The sequence below is a fragment of the Aotus nancymaae genome, unplaced genomic scaffold (assembly GCF_030222135.1).
Source record: "Aotus nancymaae isolate 86718 unplaced genomic scaffold, 86718_ANA_hifiasm-v0.15.2.pri h1tg000040l, whole genome shotgun sequence".
NCBI lineage: Eukaryota > Metazoa > Chordata > Mammalia > Primates > Aotidae > Aotus > Aotus nancymaae.
This window is the reverse complement of record NW_026988454.1, coordinates 48,620,919-48,634,860: the sequence shown is the minus strand read 5'-3', so window position 1 is coordinate 48,634,860 and position 13,942 is coordinate 48,620,919. Positions and strand designations below refer to the sequence as shown.

General features: G+C 40.4%; 1 protein-coding gene and 1 long non-coding RNA gene across 14 annotated transcripts in view; one reads left to right on the top strand and one right to left on the bottom strand.

Annotated features, from left to right (window-relative positions):
• Positions 1-3,657, bottom strand: part of MCM9 (minichromosome maintenance 9 homologous recombination repair factor) — a 323,915-nt gene extending 320,258 nt beyond the window's left edge. For 8 of the 13 annotated variants that reach the window (XM_064360752.1, XM_064360754.1, XM_064360753.1 and 5 more), the window contains exons 1-2: positions 3,390-3,458; positions 217-535 (exon numbers count right to left, since the gene is read on the bottom strand). In XM_064360752.1, coding sequence (XP_064216822.1) covers positions 217-520 — 304 coding nt within the window. In that variant the 5' untranslated portion in view covers positions 521-535; positions 3,390-3,458. Of the gene's footprint in view, positions 1-216; positions 536-2,742; positions 2,778-3,280; positions 3,304-3,389 lie in introns of those variants that run through there. The other 5 variants (XR_010336625.1, XM_012450079.2, XM_064360749.1 and 2 more) reach the window with 3 other exon arrangements.
• LOC135268335 (uncharacterized) overlaps positions 3,100-13,942 on the top strand; it is a 105,299-nt gene continuing 94,456 nt past the window's right edge. Inside the window, exon 1 of the long non-coding RNA XR_010336628.1 lies at positions 3,100-3,463. This is a non-coding gene — a long non-coding RNA (uncharacterized LOC135268335). The remainder of the gene's footprint in view (positions 3,464-13,942) is intronic.

The following is a 13,942-nucleotide window of genomic DNA, read 5'->3' as shown; positions in this document are numbered from 1 at the left end:
CTCCTCACATTCTCCCTCCCTTCAGTGGGCATGACTCATACTTCATGCCCACAGAACACAATTATTATTCTGCTCTAAAAGAAGTGACCATCAACTATATAACAGACAAATATTTTAAGTATAAATATCAATTATTTCTTAGTGTTCTGAATCTAGTAAATTTTCTCAAAATCTTTCTAGAAGATAACATGGCAGTAAAACCCTTAAGTGATTTACCTGATATCCTGGCATGAAGATTCTGCTTCATGGAAACACCCTCAGGCTGAGAAAGGGACTGGAGAATTGTCAAGGCTGACCTTCGCAGTGCACTATCAAAAACTGTAAGCACTTCATTGGGGAACATGTTGAAATATTCCCCAATTTCCATGTTGGTCTCAAAAAGGGTCATGGCATTAACCACAACTGGGTAATGAACATCTTCATCCCTTTCCTTCAAGATTAGAAGAATGTCATTCTTATGGTATTCCGAAATATATGACTCAAACACTTGACCAACCAGTGTAACTTGATCGCTATTCATCTTGAATCTAAGTAACTAAAGAAAAAAAAAAAGGATATTATATATTTGATATTCAAGATGTACACACAATTTAACAAAAACGATTGGTTATAAATCACACTGGCTTTGGGTCATAATATAATCACAAAATAATATCTGAATTCAAATCTTAATGAAATCTGAACTATCTGTTACAGTCACAGTACAGGTACTTTAAAGATGAGTGAAGTCAAATGTAAGTCAAAGAACTATGTTGGTACTGATTATCAAAATCCAAAATTGTTCAAAGCATTTCACATATGTTTTCCCAAAATTTCCTTCATATTAACCCTGTATTAATATACAGGCATGCACCTAATAACATTTCTGGACTGCACATTTAAAGTGGTCTCATAAGTTTATAATACTGTATCCTTATTGTACCTTTTCTATGTTTAGATACATAAATGCCATTATGTTGCAACTGCCTACAGTACTCAGTACAATAACATGATGTACAGGTCGTAGCCTAGGAGCAATAGGCTATACCATATAGCCTAGGTGTGTAGTAGGCTATATCATCTAGGTTTGTGTAAAAACACTCTATGATGTTCACTCAAGGACAAAATCACCTAATGACAAATTTCTCAGAATGTATCCCTATCATTAAGTGACATATAATGGTATTTATTTTTTATAATATATGTAAGAGGCCACATTCCATACACACACATTTGCTCTCAAGCATAAAATCTTAAACATATCTTTTGGCTTAAGTCACTAACAGTGGAGTTCTTTGTAAGGGTCCTGGTTCTAGGTTTCATTTATATAAACAGTGAATCATTCTTTTGCTTTCTCTTTCTCTCACTCTTTAGTTATACAACACACTCATGTGTATTCTGCTATGTAACTGAAACACATGCCATTAATCAGATTGACAGCCAGTTCTGACACGAATAATTAATAGACTCTCTTTAGAAATTCATATTTGGAAGTGAATTTGTTTCCTACTTTCTGTTTCTTACCCTAGGAAATCTACTGGGTTCTGCAGAAACAGCTGTTAATAATGTAAAGAAAACATAAACACTGGAAAGGAAAAAAACATTGAGTCTTCAAATAATAAAAAATTATTGAAAATAAATACAGCATATACCATTACTTTATCTCATTCCCTTGGCATTCTATTAAAGAGTATGCATCTGCAAATAAAAAGCACCTACCCCCATTCTATCTTCATGTATACAGTTGGATAACAAATTACATATGTATAAACCCAATTCAATGTCCATTTCCTAATATCTACCATGTACAAGGCACTATGCTGGCAAATAAAAAGTATAGTAAAAGGTTCTCTATGTCCTCTGAGATCCAAGGGAAAAATAAAATGAAACAGTGCTCTATCAGTGGTCAAAAATGCAATATGAATACACAGAAATGCACAAGGAGAAGGAGGTTAAATTTAAATGAGGTGACAATCCCAGAAGTGGCACTGGACAGTTACAAACAAGCTGTCCAAATAAGAAACACTTAATTTGGTTTGGAAAGAAACTGAGCACTGGAGAAGAGGTGTACTTAAATTTGACTTATTTCATTTGTCCAACATTTACTGTACTGGGCTCTACAGATATAAATATTAAAGGAGATTGCTATAAAGTTTGCGGTTTACCATCCTAAGTATGTGTTGTACACGCTATTTGCTATATTTTACTTTCTCTGAGAACCACACAAGGTGTGAAAGGTGGAGGAAGTGTATACCACAGTTAGATCAAGAATGCTGACAACTATAGGAGGCCAGGGTGAGAGTACGAATGAGTAAATGTATATCCAAGACAATGAGTGAAAATAAATTATGGCCACCATGGTAATTTGTTTTTGGTTAAGCAATATAAATTCAGCCGAGTGTAAAGCAGAAAAAGCACTTGGGAAGGAACCAACCAGGCAATATTTCCACAATGTGGACTCTGCCAAAAAAAAATCTGGACTCCCATGACTGGCTACAAGACAATCACTATGATTCTATGAAAACATATTAAGTTTAGAGCCACAAATTTAGCAATTTGAAAAACAGCTCCATACAAGGCAGGAAAAGGGCAGCAGCACAATTCAACGTTCAAATTAAGGTCAGATTAAATTTCGCCCAGTTAGACCAGCATTTCTAAGGTTATATGAACCATCTTTCTTGAAAATAGCATTCCCTTTCAACATCTGCGCCAAACTGACCAATCAGCTATGTTATAAGCAGTTTGCTAACTCAATAAACGTACCTACTACCCACCCAGATACACACTGGAGGCACTTTTTGTTTTGAGGAGCGTCATTTCACAACTTTCAAGTTCTCTTTCCTTTTCTTATTGAATATTTGGGATCAAAATAAGATCATTTGCTTTACTGTGTCCTCCTGACCACAGCGAAGCGTCGAAAAGAGAGGAGAGTGCCTAACTGCACTGGCATCTCCCAGCTGTCCCAGGGAATCACCGCCGCCCCGCCCCGCCCCGCCCCGCCCCGCCCGCCTGCACCTGCACCTGCCGGGAGCCCCGCCCTCTCGCGCGGGCTGGCGGGAAGCGCGCCCTCGGCCCTGCCCTACTCCCTCCGCCCCCTCTCAACGCGGGGGCGCGCCATTTCGCGCCTCCTCCTGGCCGCTCGGCCGCCCCAGGGACGCCTGGCAAACGTAGAGTCGCTCGTTTTCGGAGGCATGCTTTCCAAACTTTCTAATTCACAGGGTTTCTGCACGCAGCCCCTGCCCTACAAAACCTCGGCAGTCTCTGACACTTCCCGGATTCTTCTCCCGGGCAGCTCCCATACCTGTCCGGTCCCGGAGTTGAATAGTTTTTGAAGAAAGGAGACGTGAGTGAGACTTGGGACGAACCGGAGAAAAACATAACCGCGAAAGGAGGAGGCGACTATCACTTACTGGCTGTGTCAGAAGTCGCCGGGACGCGCTGCTCCCGAGGGCGAGGGGCGCAGAATGCTCCGGCCGGGTGGCAGGTTAGTCTCCGGCGGGAGAAGGCTGGTGGGGCGGGGGCACGCGCGTGCGCGTGGCCGCTCGAGGCGCCACCGACCGCGGGGACGCGCGGGCTCTGTCGGGCGGCTTAACGCCTGCGGCTCTGCCCCGGCCTGCGCGCTCCACCGAGGCCGGGCCGCTAACCGCCTCAACTTCCCTGCCCGGGTGGCTCTTCCGGCTGAAGACTAGGCAGCCGGGCGGGACGGAGCGGGCGGGTTGGGGCGGGGCCAGGAGAGTCCGGGGCGGGGAGAGGGGCGGGATCCTAGCGTGACCGCAGGCTAAGTGGGGAGAGCAGGGCTGCGCGGCGGCACCGATCGGATTATAGGGTTTGTTTTTGGTCTGTCCAAAGAATTTGCCTAACCGAAGGACACAGAGGATCTCTTCTGTGTTTTCTGACACAAGTGTTAGGATTTTAGGTTTTATATTGAGATATGTGATCCAATTAGAGCTAATTTTTGTATGTGGTGCCTAGTATGGATTTTAAGTCGTCTTTTTGTATATGAATAGTCATTTGTTCAGAGAGCTTTTTCTCACCGAATAGTTTTTGCACCTGTGTCAAAAATCAGTTGTCCCTAAAGCGTCAGTTGTGGGTCTAAGACTTTCTATTCTGTTCCGACAATTTATTTTATTTCTCTCTCCAAAAATACCACACTGTCTTGATTCCCGTAGATTAATTAAGAGTCTTAAAATCACATCGTGTGGCCAGGTTCGGTGGCTCATGCCTGTAATCCCAGCACTTTGGACGGCCAACGCGGGTGGGTCACGAGGTCAGGAGATCGAGACCATCGTGGCCAATATGGTGAAACCCCGTCTCTACTAAAATATAAAAAATGAGCCGGGCGTGGTGGAGTGCGCCTGTAGCCCCAGCTAGTCAGGAGGCTGAGAGAGGAGAATCGCTTGAACCCGGAAGGCAGAGGTTGCAGTGAACCGAGATCGCGCCACTGCACTCCGGTCTGGCAACAGAGCAAGATTCGTCTCAAAGAAAAAAAAATAGGTCGTGTTTGGCCTCCAATCTTTTGTTTTCAAAAATGTTTTGGCTCATCTAGTCCCTTGGGTTTTCATATGAATATTAAAATCAGCTTGTCACTTTAAAAAGTTGGGATTGTGATTGGAGTTACAGTTCATCTATAGATCCACATGAGAGTAATTTACATGTTAACAATATTAAGTTACGACCCTTGAACAAAGTAAGCCTCTTCATTTATTTAGGTGTTATTTCACTCAGCAAATGTTTTGATCTTTTGTAGTCCATTCTCATGCTGCTAATAAAGACATACCTGAGACTGGGTAATTTATAAAGGAAAGAGGTTTAATTGACTCACAGTTCAGCATGGCTGGGGAGGCTTCAGGAAACTTTAAATCATGGCAGAAGCAGAAGCAAATGTCCTTCTTCACAGAGCGGCAGGAAGGAGAAGTGCCAAGCAAAGAGGGAAAAGCCCCTATATAAAACCTCAGAAAACAGCATGGAAGTAGCCACCCCCATGGTTCAATTACCTCCCACTGGATGCTTCCCACAACACCTAGGGATTATGGTAACTACAGTTCCAGATGAGATTTGGGCAGGGACACAGTCAAACCATATCACCCTATGTCTGATTTATCCATAAATCTAAGGATGAGGGGGACATTATACTTCTTGATATTGTGTAAATGACATTTTAATTTAAATTTTCAGTTGTTCTTTGATAGTGTCCATTTGTGTTGCTAAAAAGGAATACCCGAGACTGAATACTTTATAAATAAAAGAGGTTTATTTGGCTCACACTTCTGCAGGCTGCTCCTGGTGAGGGCTTCAGGCTGCTTCCACTCAGTGAAGGGGAGGCTGTCTCTGCAGATCACATGGTCAGAGGAGAAACAAGAAAAAGGGGAGGTAGTGATCAGGCTCTTTTTGACAGTCAGCTCTGGAGGGAACTAACAGAGTGAGAACTCACCCATTATGCAATGGCAGCATTAAGTTTTCCTGAAGGACATGCCCCTATGACCCAGACACCTCTGAGTAGGCCTTACATTGGGGATCAGATTTTAAAATGAGATTTGGAAGGGACAAATACCGTATGTCAGATAGTATGTAAAAATATGATTGGTTTTTTTTTTTTTTTTTGAGAGGGATTCCTGCTTTGTTGCTCAGGTTGTAGTGCAGTGGTGTGATCATGGCTCACTGCAACCTCCACCTCCCGGGTTCAAGCAATCCTCCTGCCTCAGTCTCCTGATTAGCTGGGTGATATGGTTTGGCTTTGTGTCCCTACCCAAATCTCACATTGAACTCTAATCCCCAGGAGTCTGGTGGGTGGTGATTGAATAATGGGGTGAACTTCCTTCCCCTTTGCTGTTCTCGTGATAGTAAGTTCTCATGAGATCTGGTTTTTTGAAAGTGTCTGGCACTTCCCCCCTCGCTTGTTCTCTCTCTCCTGCTCTGCCATGGTAATCCGTGCTTGCTTCCCCTTAGTCTTCTGCCATGAATAGAAGTTTCCTGAGACCTCCCAGTGCTACTTTCTATTAAGCCTGCAGTACTATGAGTCAGTTAAACCCCTCATTTTGTCATAAATTGCCCACTCTCTGGTAGTTGTTTTAAAGCAATGTTAAAACAGACTAATACATTGGGATTATAGGTGTGCGTCACCACACCCAGCTAATATTTTGGTATTTTTTGTAGAGATAGGGTCTCATTATGTTGCTCAGGCTGGTACAATAGGTTTTTTTTTTTTTTTTTTTGAGACTGAGTCTTGCTCTGTCACCCAGGCTGGAATGCAGTGGTGCAATATCTGTTCACTGCAACCTCTGCCTCCCAGGTTCAAGTGATCTTCCTGCCTCAGCCTTCTGAGTAGCTGGGATTACAGGTACACACCACCACGCCTAGATAATTTTTGTATTTTTAATAGAGACAGGTTTTACCATGTTGGTAATGCTGGTCTCGAACTCCTGACCTTGTGATCCACCCGCCTCAGCTTCCTGAAGTGCTGGGATTACAGGCATGAGCCACTGCACCTGGCCTACAATTGATTTTTTAACATTAATCTTGTATCTGTAATCTTGTAAAAATGACTTACAAGTTCTCGCAGCTTTTTTGTGGATTTTGCTAGATTTTCTATATATTCAGGATTTGTTGTCTATGAATAAAGACAGTTTTACTTCCTTCCTATTCTGGAGGCCTGTTATTTCTTTTTCTTCTGTACTGACTAGAAGCTCGAGTACAGTGTTGAATAAAAGTGATGAGACCAGACATCCTTTCTTTGCTTCTGATCTTGGAAAGTTGTCAGTCTTTTACTCTCAATTATGATTGTAGCTTAGGGTTTTTTGTAGATGTTCTTTATCAAGATGGAGGAAGACTTGAGAGCTTTCATCAAGGATGAATGTTGGATTTCATTAAGGCTTTTCTACATCTGTGGAAATGATTGCATTGCTTTTTTTTTCTTTTAGTTTTATATTTTATATAGAGATTGAATTGTATCCCTCCAAAAGAGATATACTGAAGTCATAATCCCCGGTCCCTTTGAATGTCACTTGTTTGGAAATAAGGTCTTTATAGAGGTAATTGAGATAAAATTAGGAATTAGGATGGGCAGTAATCCAGTATGACTTGTGTCCTTATAAAAAGGATAAATTTGGGCACAGATACACACACAGCAAGAACACCACTAGAAGAGACACAGAGAAAAGATGGCCATCTGCAAGCCAAGGAACACCTGAAATTACCAGAAGCTAAGAGAGAGACCTGGGACAGATCCTTTGCTAGCACCTTCAGAAGGAGGATGTCCCTGTTGATACTTGGATTTTGTACTTCTGGCACCCAGAACTGTAAGACAGTAAATTTTGCTTGTTCTAAGCCATTCATTTGGTGTACTTTGTTATTGGAACCCTAGGAAATTAATACATCAATTGATACATGAATGTTAAATCAACTGTGCTTTTCTGAAATAATCTCCACTTGGTAATGATGTGTTCATCTTTTTTATATATTGTTGAATTTAATTTGCTCACATTCATCAATTTTTGCATGTATGTTTGGCATATTGGTCTAATTTGTTGTTGCTGTTAACATCTTTACCTTGTTTTGTATCAGGGCAATGCTAGCCTCACAGAATGAGTTAAAAGGTATTCCATTTTTTATTTTCTGGAAGAATTTTTGCAAAATTTGTATTTCTTTTCTTTTTTCTTTCTTTTTTTTTTTCCGAGATAGTCTTGCTTTGTTACCCAGACTGAAGTGCAGCAGCACAAACACAGCTTACTGCAGCCTCAGCCTCCCAAATAGGTGGGATTACAGGCATGCACCACCACACCTGGCTAAAAGTTTTTTGTATTTTTTTGTAGAGACAGTGTTTCACTGTGTTGTCCAGGCTGTTCTCAGACTTCTGGACTCAAGCAATCTGCCTGCCTTGGCCTTCCAAAATGTTGGAATTACAGGCATAAGCCACCGTGCCCACTCACAATGATATTTCTTTCTTAAATATTCATTAGAACTCACCAACAAAGCCATCTCAACCTTGTCTTTGTGAGATTTTAACTACAGATTCACATTCTTCAACAGATAATAGGGCTATTCAGGTTATCTATTATTTATTGAATTTGGTCATTTGTCTTTCAAGGAACTGGTGTTTCTTGGTTATCAAATTTATGAACACGAAGTTGTTTGTAATATTTCTTTATTATCCTTTTAGTGTTGATGGGATTGGTAGTGATGTCCTCTCTTTCATTCTTGATATTGGTATTTTCTTTTGGTGGTTATCTCCAAGGGCTGCCATAACAAAATACCATAGACATTGTCACCAAAACAATAGAAATTTATTTTCTCACAGTTCTGAAGCCTGGGAAGTCCAAGATCAAAGTGCCAATTGATTCTAGTGAGAGCTCTCCTCCTGGCTTGCCACCTTCTCACTGTGTCCTTACACATCAGGGAGCGTTCAGGTGTCTCTTCTTATAAGGACGCTAATCCTATCCTTATGCCCTCACTTAACCTTACTTACCACCTTACAGACCTTATCTTCAAATACAGTCAAATTGGGGATTGGGGTTCCAACTTCTGAAATTTGGGAATGGGGTTGCTATGGGCACAACACAATTCAGCCCATAATAATAGTGATATCCATTCCTCTCCCCAAGCTGCAGTGGAATTTCATTAATGCCTTCCTCTGCAGATTTCATCTGTGGATCTGTAGTGGAGATTGGGGGATTGGATCTGAACAGATTTTAGGAGTAGCTGCCTTTCTTCTCCCCTAGCCAGCACCACTAAAGGGGGTATCTTTCTCTGGATTCTCCCCAGTTATCTCTGTGAGAATCCTGGAGGAATGACCTGCGTGAGGGTGAAAACCTTATTATATCTGAGTCCCCTATAGACATCATGCTCCCACATTAGCCCACACTTGGTGTTTAGCAGTTCACTAAAAAATCTGGTTTAATCTTCCTACTGCCTTACATGCATTTGGAGCTGTCTGTCTCAGGTAAAGCCAAAGATTGTTCCCTGTTTCTTTCTGCAGGCTCCTGTCTTTCTCCAGGTTTCAGGTTAGTTGTCTGCCCTGTGACCTCAGCTTTCTGATGGATTCAAGAAAAATCTTTAGTTTGCAGTTTGTCCAGTTTTTGTCTTATAGGATGATGGTGACATTCTTTCTGCCGCTTTCCATCTATGAGCTGAAATCAGATATCTCATCTCTTTTATTTTTAATCTTTCCATTTTGTTAGGTATCTTTTATAGACAGCATGTAGGTGGGTCTTGCTTTTTAATTCCACCTGACAATCTCTGCCTTTAATTGAGATAGTTAAAATGTTACATATAGCCTGATACTTGATATGGTTAAAGTCAATTGTCTTGCTGTTTGTTTTCTGTTTGTCTCATCTTTTCTTTGTTTCCTTTCCATCTTTTTGCTTTCTTTTGGATTGAGAACTTTCTTTGATTCCATTATCCTTATTGGCTTATTAGCTATGATTCTTTGCTTTGCTATTCAGGTGGTTACTGTTTATATAAAATATCTTTAATTTATCATATCTACCTGTAAGTAATACTATACTTATACTCCTTATTTAATAACTTTAAAATAATATACCTTCATATCTCCTCTCCCAGCATTTATGTTATTGTTGCCAGGCATCTTTTATATATATCTTATAAGCCCCATGATACATTGCTATTTGTTAAATTGTCAATTATCTTTTAAAGAGATTTAAATAAGAAAATAATTTTATATATTTACCCATGTAATTACCATCTTTAATGCTGTTCCATTATTTCTTCAGATAATTATTATCTTCCTCTTCCATCAGACTTTAATTACACATATTATTTTGATAGTTTTTCGTCCTGCTTCTCTGACAAAATATTATTTTGGTGCTATTTTCTTTCTGTCTTCTGTTAACTTTTCCTGTAGTGCAAATATTTGATGATGAATTCATTTAGCTTCTGTATGTCTGAAAACGTCACCTATGTTTTTGAAAACTACTTTTACTGGGCACAAAATTGTAAGTTGACAGGGTGGTTTGTTTTTGTTTATTATTATGATTTACTTCTTCATTGCATTAAAGGTGTTGCTCTATTGTCTTCTTTTTACTGTTTCCAATGAGAAATCTGCTGTCATTCTTATGTTTTGTTTTTTCCACCCCTCTGGCTCCTTTGAAGATTTTATCTTTTGTTCATTTGTTTAATTATTATTTTTTGAACTGAAATAACTTTATTTTGGGGGTTTTACTTTGCTGACAGACCCCTTAGCACAAGGCTTTCCTTTCCTTCCTTTTTTCTTTCTCCACTGCCAGTACCAATCCAACTTCCCTTCTTTCTCCTTTTCTTTATCTCTCTCCATTGCTGCTGCATACATGATCTTCCCCTCTGTTACCACCTGAGAACACTGTGCTAGACTATGGGTCCCAGGTAGGGGCTGAGTGTTGGCAGGTCCCAGTCACAGTGTGCACTACAGCGGGAATGGAGGGATTCAGTTGGCTGTTTTTTTATTCCTGTCATAGCTCCTGTTCATGGTGCTGAAGATTTTTTCTTTATCTCTGGTTTGAACAGTTTATGATTAGCCTTGATGTGTTTTTCATGTTTTTTGTACTTGGGATTTGCAGAGGTGTTTGATCTTTCATTTTATAATTTTCATCAGATTTGGAAAAAATTTTGGCTTTTATTTCTTCAAATATTTTTTCTGCTTCCTCTACCCCACTCCTCTGTGAATTCGAATTACATATACCTTAGGCCACTTGATATTTTCCTATAAACTTACTAATAATCTACTACTTTTTTTGGAGTCTTTTTTTCTCAGTGTGTTTCTGTGCCTACAAATTTATGAATCTTTTCTTCTGCAATGTCTAATTTACAAATCTTATTCAATGTATTTTATATCTCAACCATTGTAGTTTTCATCTTTAGAAGTTAGATTTAGATCCTTTAAAAAATATTTTCTGTCATATCTCTACTTAACATGTTCTACCATTTAATCTTTCATATTGTTTGTTTGTTTCTTTGTTCTGTTTTGTTTTTTTGAGACAGGGTCTCACTCTATCACCCAGGATGGAGTGCAGTGGTGTGATCTCAGCTTACTGTAGCCTCTGCCTGCTGGGCTCAAGCAGTCCCCTCACCTCAGCCTCCTGAGTAGCTGGGACTACAGGCATGCACTACCACATTTGCATAGTTTTGGTTTTCTTTTTGTTTTTGTTTTTTTGTAGAGACAAGGTTTTGCCATGTTGCCCAGGCTGGTCTTGAATTCCTGGGCTCAAGCGATCCACCTGCCTGAGCCTCCCAAAATGTTGGAATTACAGGCATGAGTCACTGAACATGGCCTCATGTTGTGAATTATATATTTTGAATCATTTCTCATATTGTTAATTATATATTTTAAATCATTTATCTTTTTTTATTTCTGAAAAATTTTAAATTGTGCATTCAACATTATTTTATAGTATTACAGTCATCATTAATTCCTATTTTGAAATATAATTTTTTTTCTTTGAGACACGGTGCAATCATAGCTCATTGCAGCCTCAAACCTCTTGGGCTCAAGCAATCCTCCCACCTCTGCCTCATGAGTAGGTGGGACCATGGGCATGTACCACCACATACAGCTAATTTTTAAAAATTTTTTTTTGTAAAGATGGGGTCTTGCTATGTTGCCTAGGCTGGTCTTGAACTCCTGTCCTCAAGTAGTCTTCCCACCTTGGCCTCCCAAGATGCTAGGATTACAGGCATGAACTATCATACCTGGCCATTGAGCTACCATTTTGTATTTCTTTCTATCATTCCATTTTATGTCAGAATTTTCATTCTGCTAAAGTGCAAGCAGGATTTTTTGCAATTTCTAAAACTGCCTTTCACATAGTAGACAATGTTGAATTGTTGTCATATCACATAAATGTTTGTTTTAATGACTTTGCTTTAGTCTTTAAATATCGGCTTAAGCTTTTAAAACTTTTAATTTATTGCCTATCCTTCCTATCTCCTCCTCTGCTCATTGTCAATCCAGGAGCAACATTGTTTCTCAGACAGTTCTGGTTCTCCTCACTTTAGTCCTTCACATATGCTGTTACTCCTGCTGTACTAGAGTGTTCTTATATTGCTGTAAAGAAACACCTGAGACTGGGTAATTTATAAAGAGGTTTACTTGGTCATGGTTTTGCAGGCTGTACATGAAGCATAGTGGTATCTGCTTCTGGGTAGGCCTCTGGAAGCTTGTAATCATGGTGGAAGGCCAAGCAGGAGCTTATACTTCATGGAATGAGTTACATGGCAAAAGCAAGAATGAGAGAGTGGTGGGCAGAGAGGGAGGGTGCTACACACTTCTAAACAACCAAATCTCATAAGAATTCACTTACTATTGTGAGGGCAGTACCAAGGGGATGGTACTAACCTATTCATGAGAAATCCATTCCCATAATCCAATCATATCCCATTAGGCCTCCTCCAACATTGGAGATGACATTTCAACTTGAGATTTGGATGGGAACACAGATCCAAACCTGCTTGGCATGCGCATCTCGCAGTTATCTACATGATTCAGTCCCTTATAGCCTACTATATGGTCACACTCCCTTCCTCATACTCATTGACTATCCTCCCTTGTTATTTCTCCAGTTGTACTTATCACCATGGCAGTCCTACAACACACACCTATGCTTTTATTTACCTATCATACATATACATGTTAGAAATAGATGTATATCTATATGGATATATATCTTCATCTATGTCCATGCCCTTCCACAACAATGTAAGAGCCACATGGCAGAAATTTTTGTTTTTCCACTGGTATATCCCTAGTCCTAAAGTTGGCATATAGTAGGTATGCAATAAATGTTGATTTTTACATGATTTTAACTTTGTAACTTCTCCCTTTAATTTATTTTTACAGTTTTTATTGTGAGAATAGTCCATGAGGTTGACAAAAACTCAAGCCATGCTTTCTAATAGATTTTACTCCCCTCCTTAGAAAAGAACTGTCCTCTTTAAACTCAGGCAGTATGAAGAGGATCATTACTGAATTTACTGCGTCATTCTGCGTCAATTTGCCTTCCTAAGAAGGGTATTTAAAGGGTGGAGCAAATGGCCAAATACGAGGCTCTACCAGTCATCCCCCCTCCACCCCTTAGGAACGCAAACTTAATGACTATCTACACAAAGAGCACAGTTATAAAGAACCAAAAATCAGATGAGCACTCACTGGTTTTAACTTCATGTCACTAAAAGATCACTGAAGAGGGTAGGAAAGACTGTCTTGAACTGCAGATGCATCTCTCCCCCATCCCTGGTCAGTGGCCACATGGTATGGAGAGAGAATCTTGGGAGGGAGAGAGCTTAGAGATTATAGGACTTTACATTGAACTGAGTGCTTCCTTGTGACAGTGGAAAGCAAAACCAGGCTGCCCTCAGCTGAAGCCCACCCACGGAAGAAGTGTATAAACCAGCACTAGCCAGAGGGGAATAACCCATCCCAGCAGTCAGAATTTGAGTTCTGGCAAGCCTCACTACCATGATTAAAGTACTCTGAGGCCCTGTATAAACTTAAAAAGCAGTCTTGGTCACAAGGACTGCAACTTTTAGCAAATCCTAGTACAGGGCTGGGCTCAGAGCCATTGGAGTTTTGGGGACACATGACCTACTGAGACAGCAGCCAGGGCAGCTAAGAGAGTGCTTCCACCAGTTTCCCCAATTACAGGCTGCACATTTTGTGGCTCCAAAAGATACCCCCCTTCCTTCCACTTAAGAAGAGGAGAGGGAAGGATAAAGAAGAGCCTGTCTTACATCTTGGATACCAGGTCAGCTACAGTAGGATAGGGCACCAGTCAGAGTAATTAAACCTTTTTTTCAGGCCATAGCTCTGGGATGACATTTCTAGACCACACAGGACCAAGAGAGAACCCACTGCCTTGAAGGGAAGGACCCAGTCCTGGCAGGACCCATCACCTGCAAACTAAGCCCTTGGGCCCTGAATAACCAGCAGCAATACCCAGGTAAAATGCTGTGGACCTTGAGTGAAACTCTGTAACACATG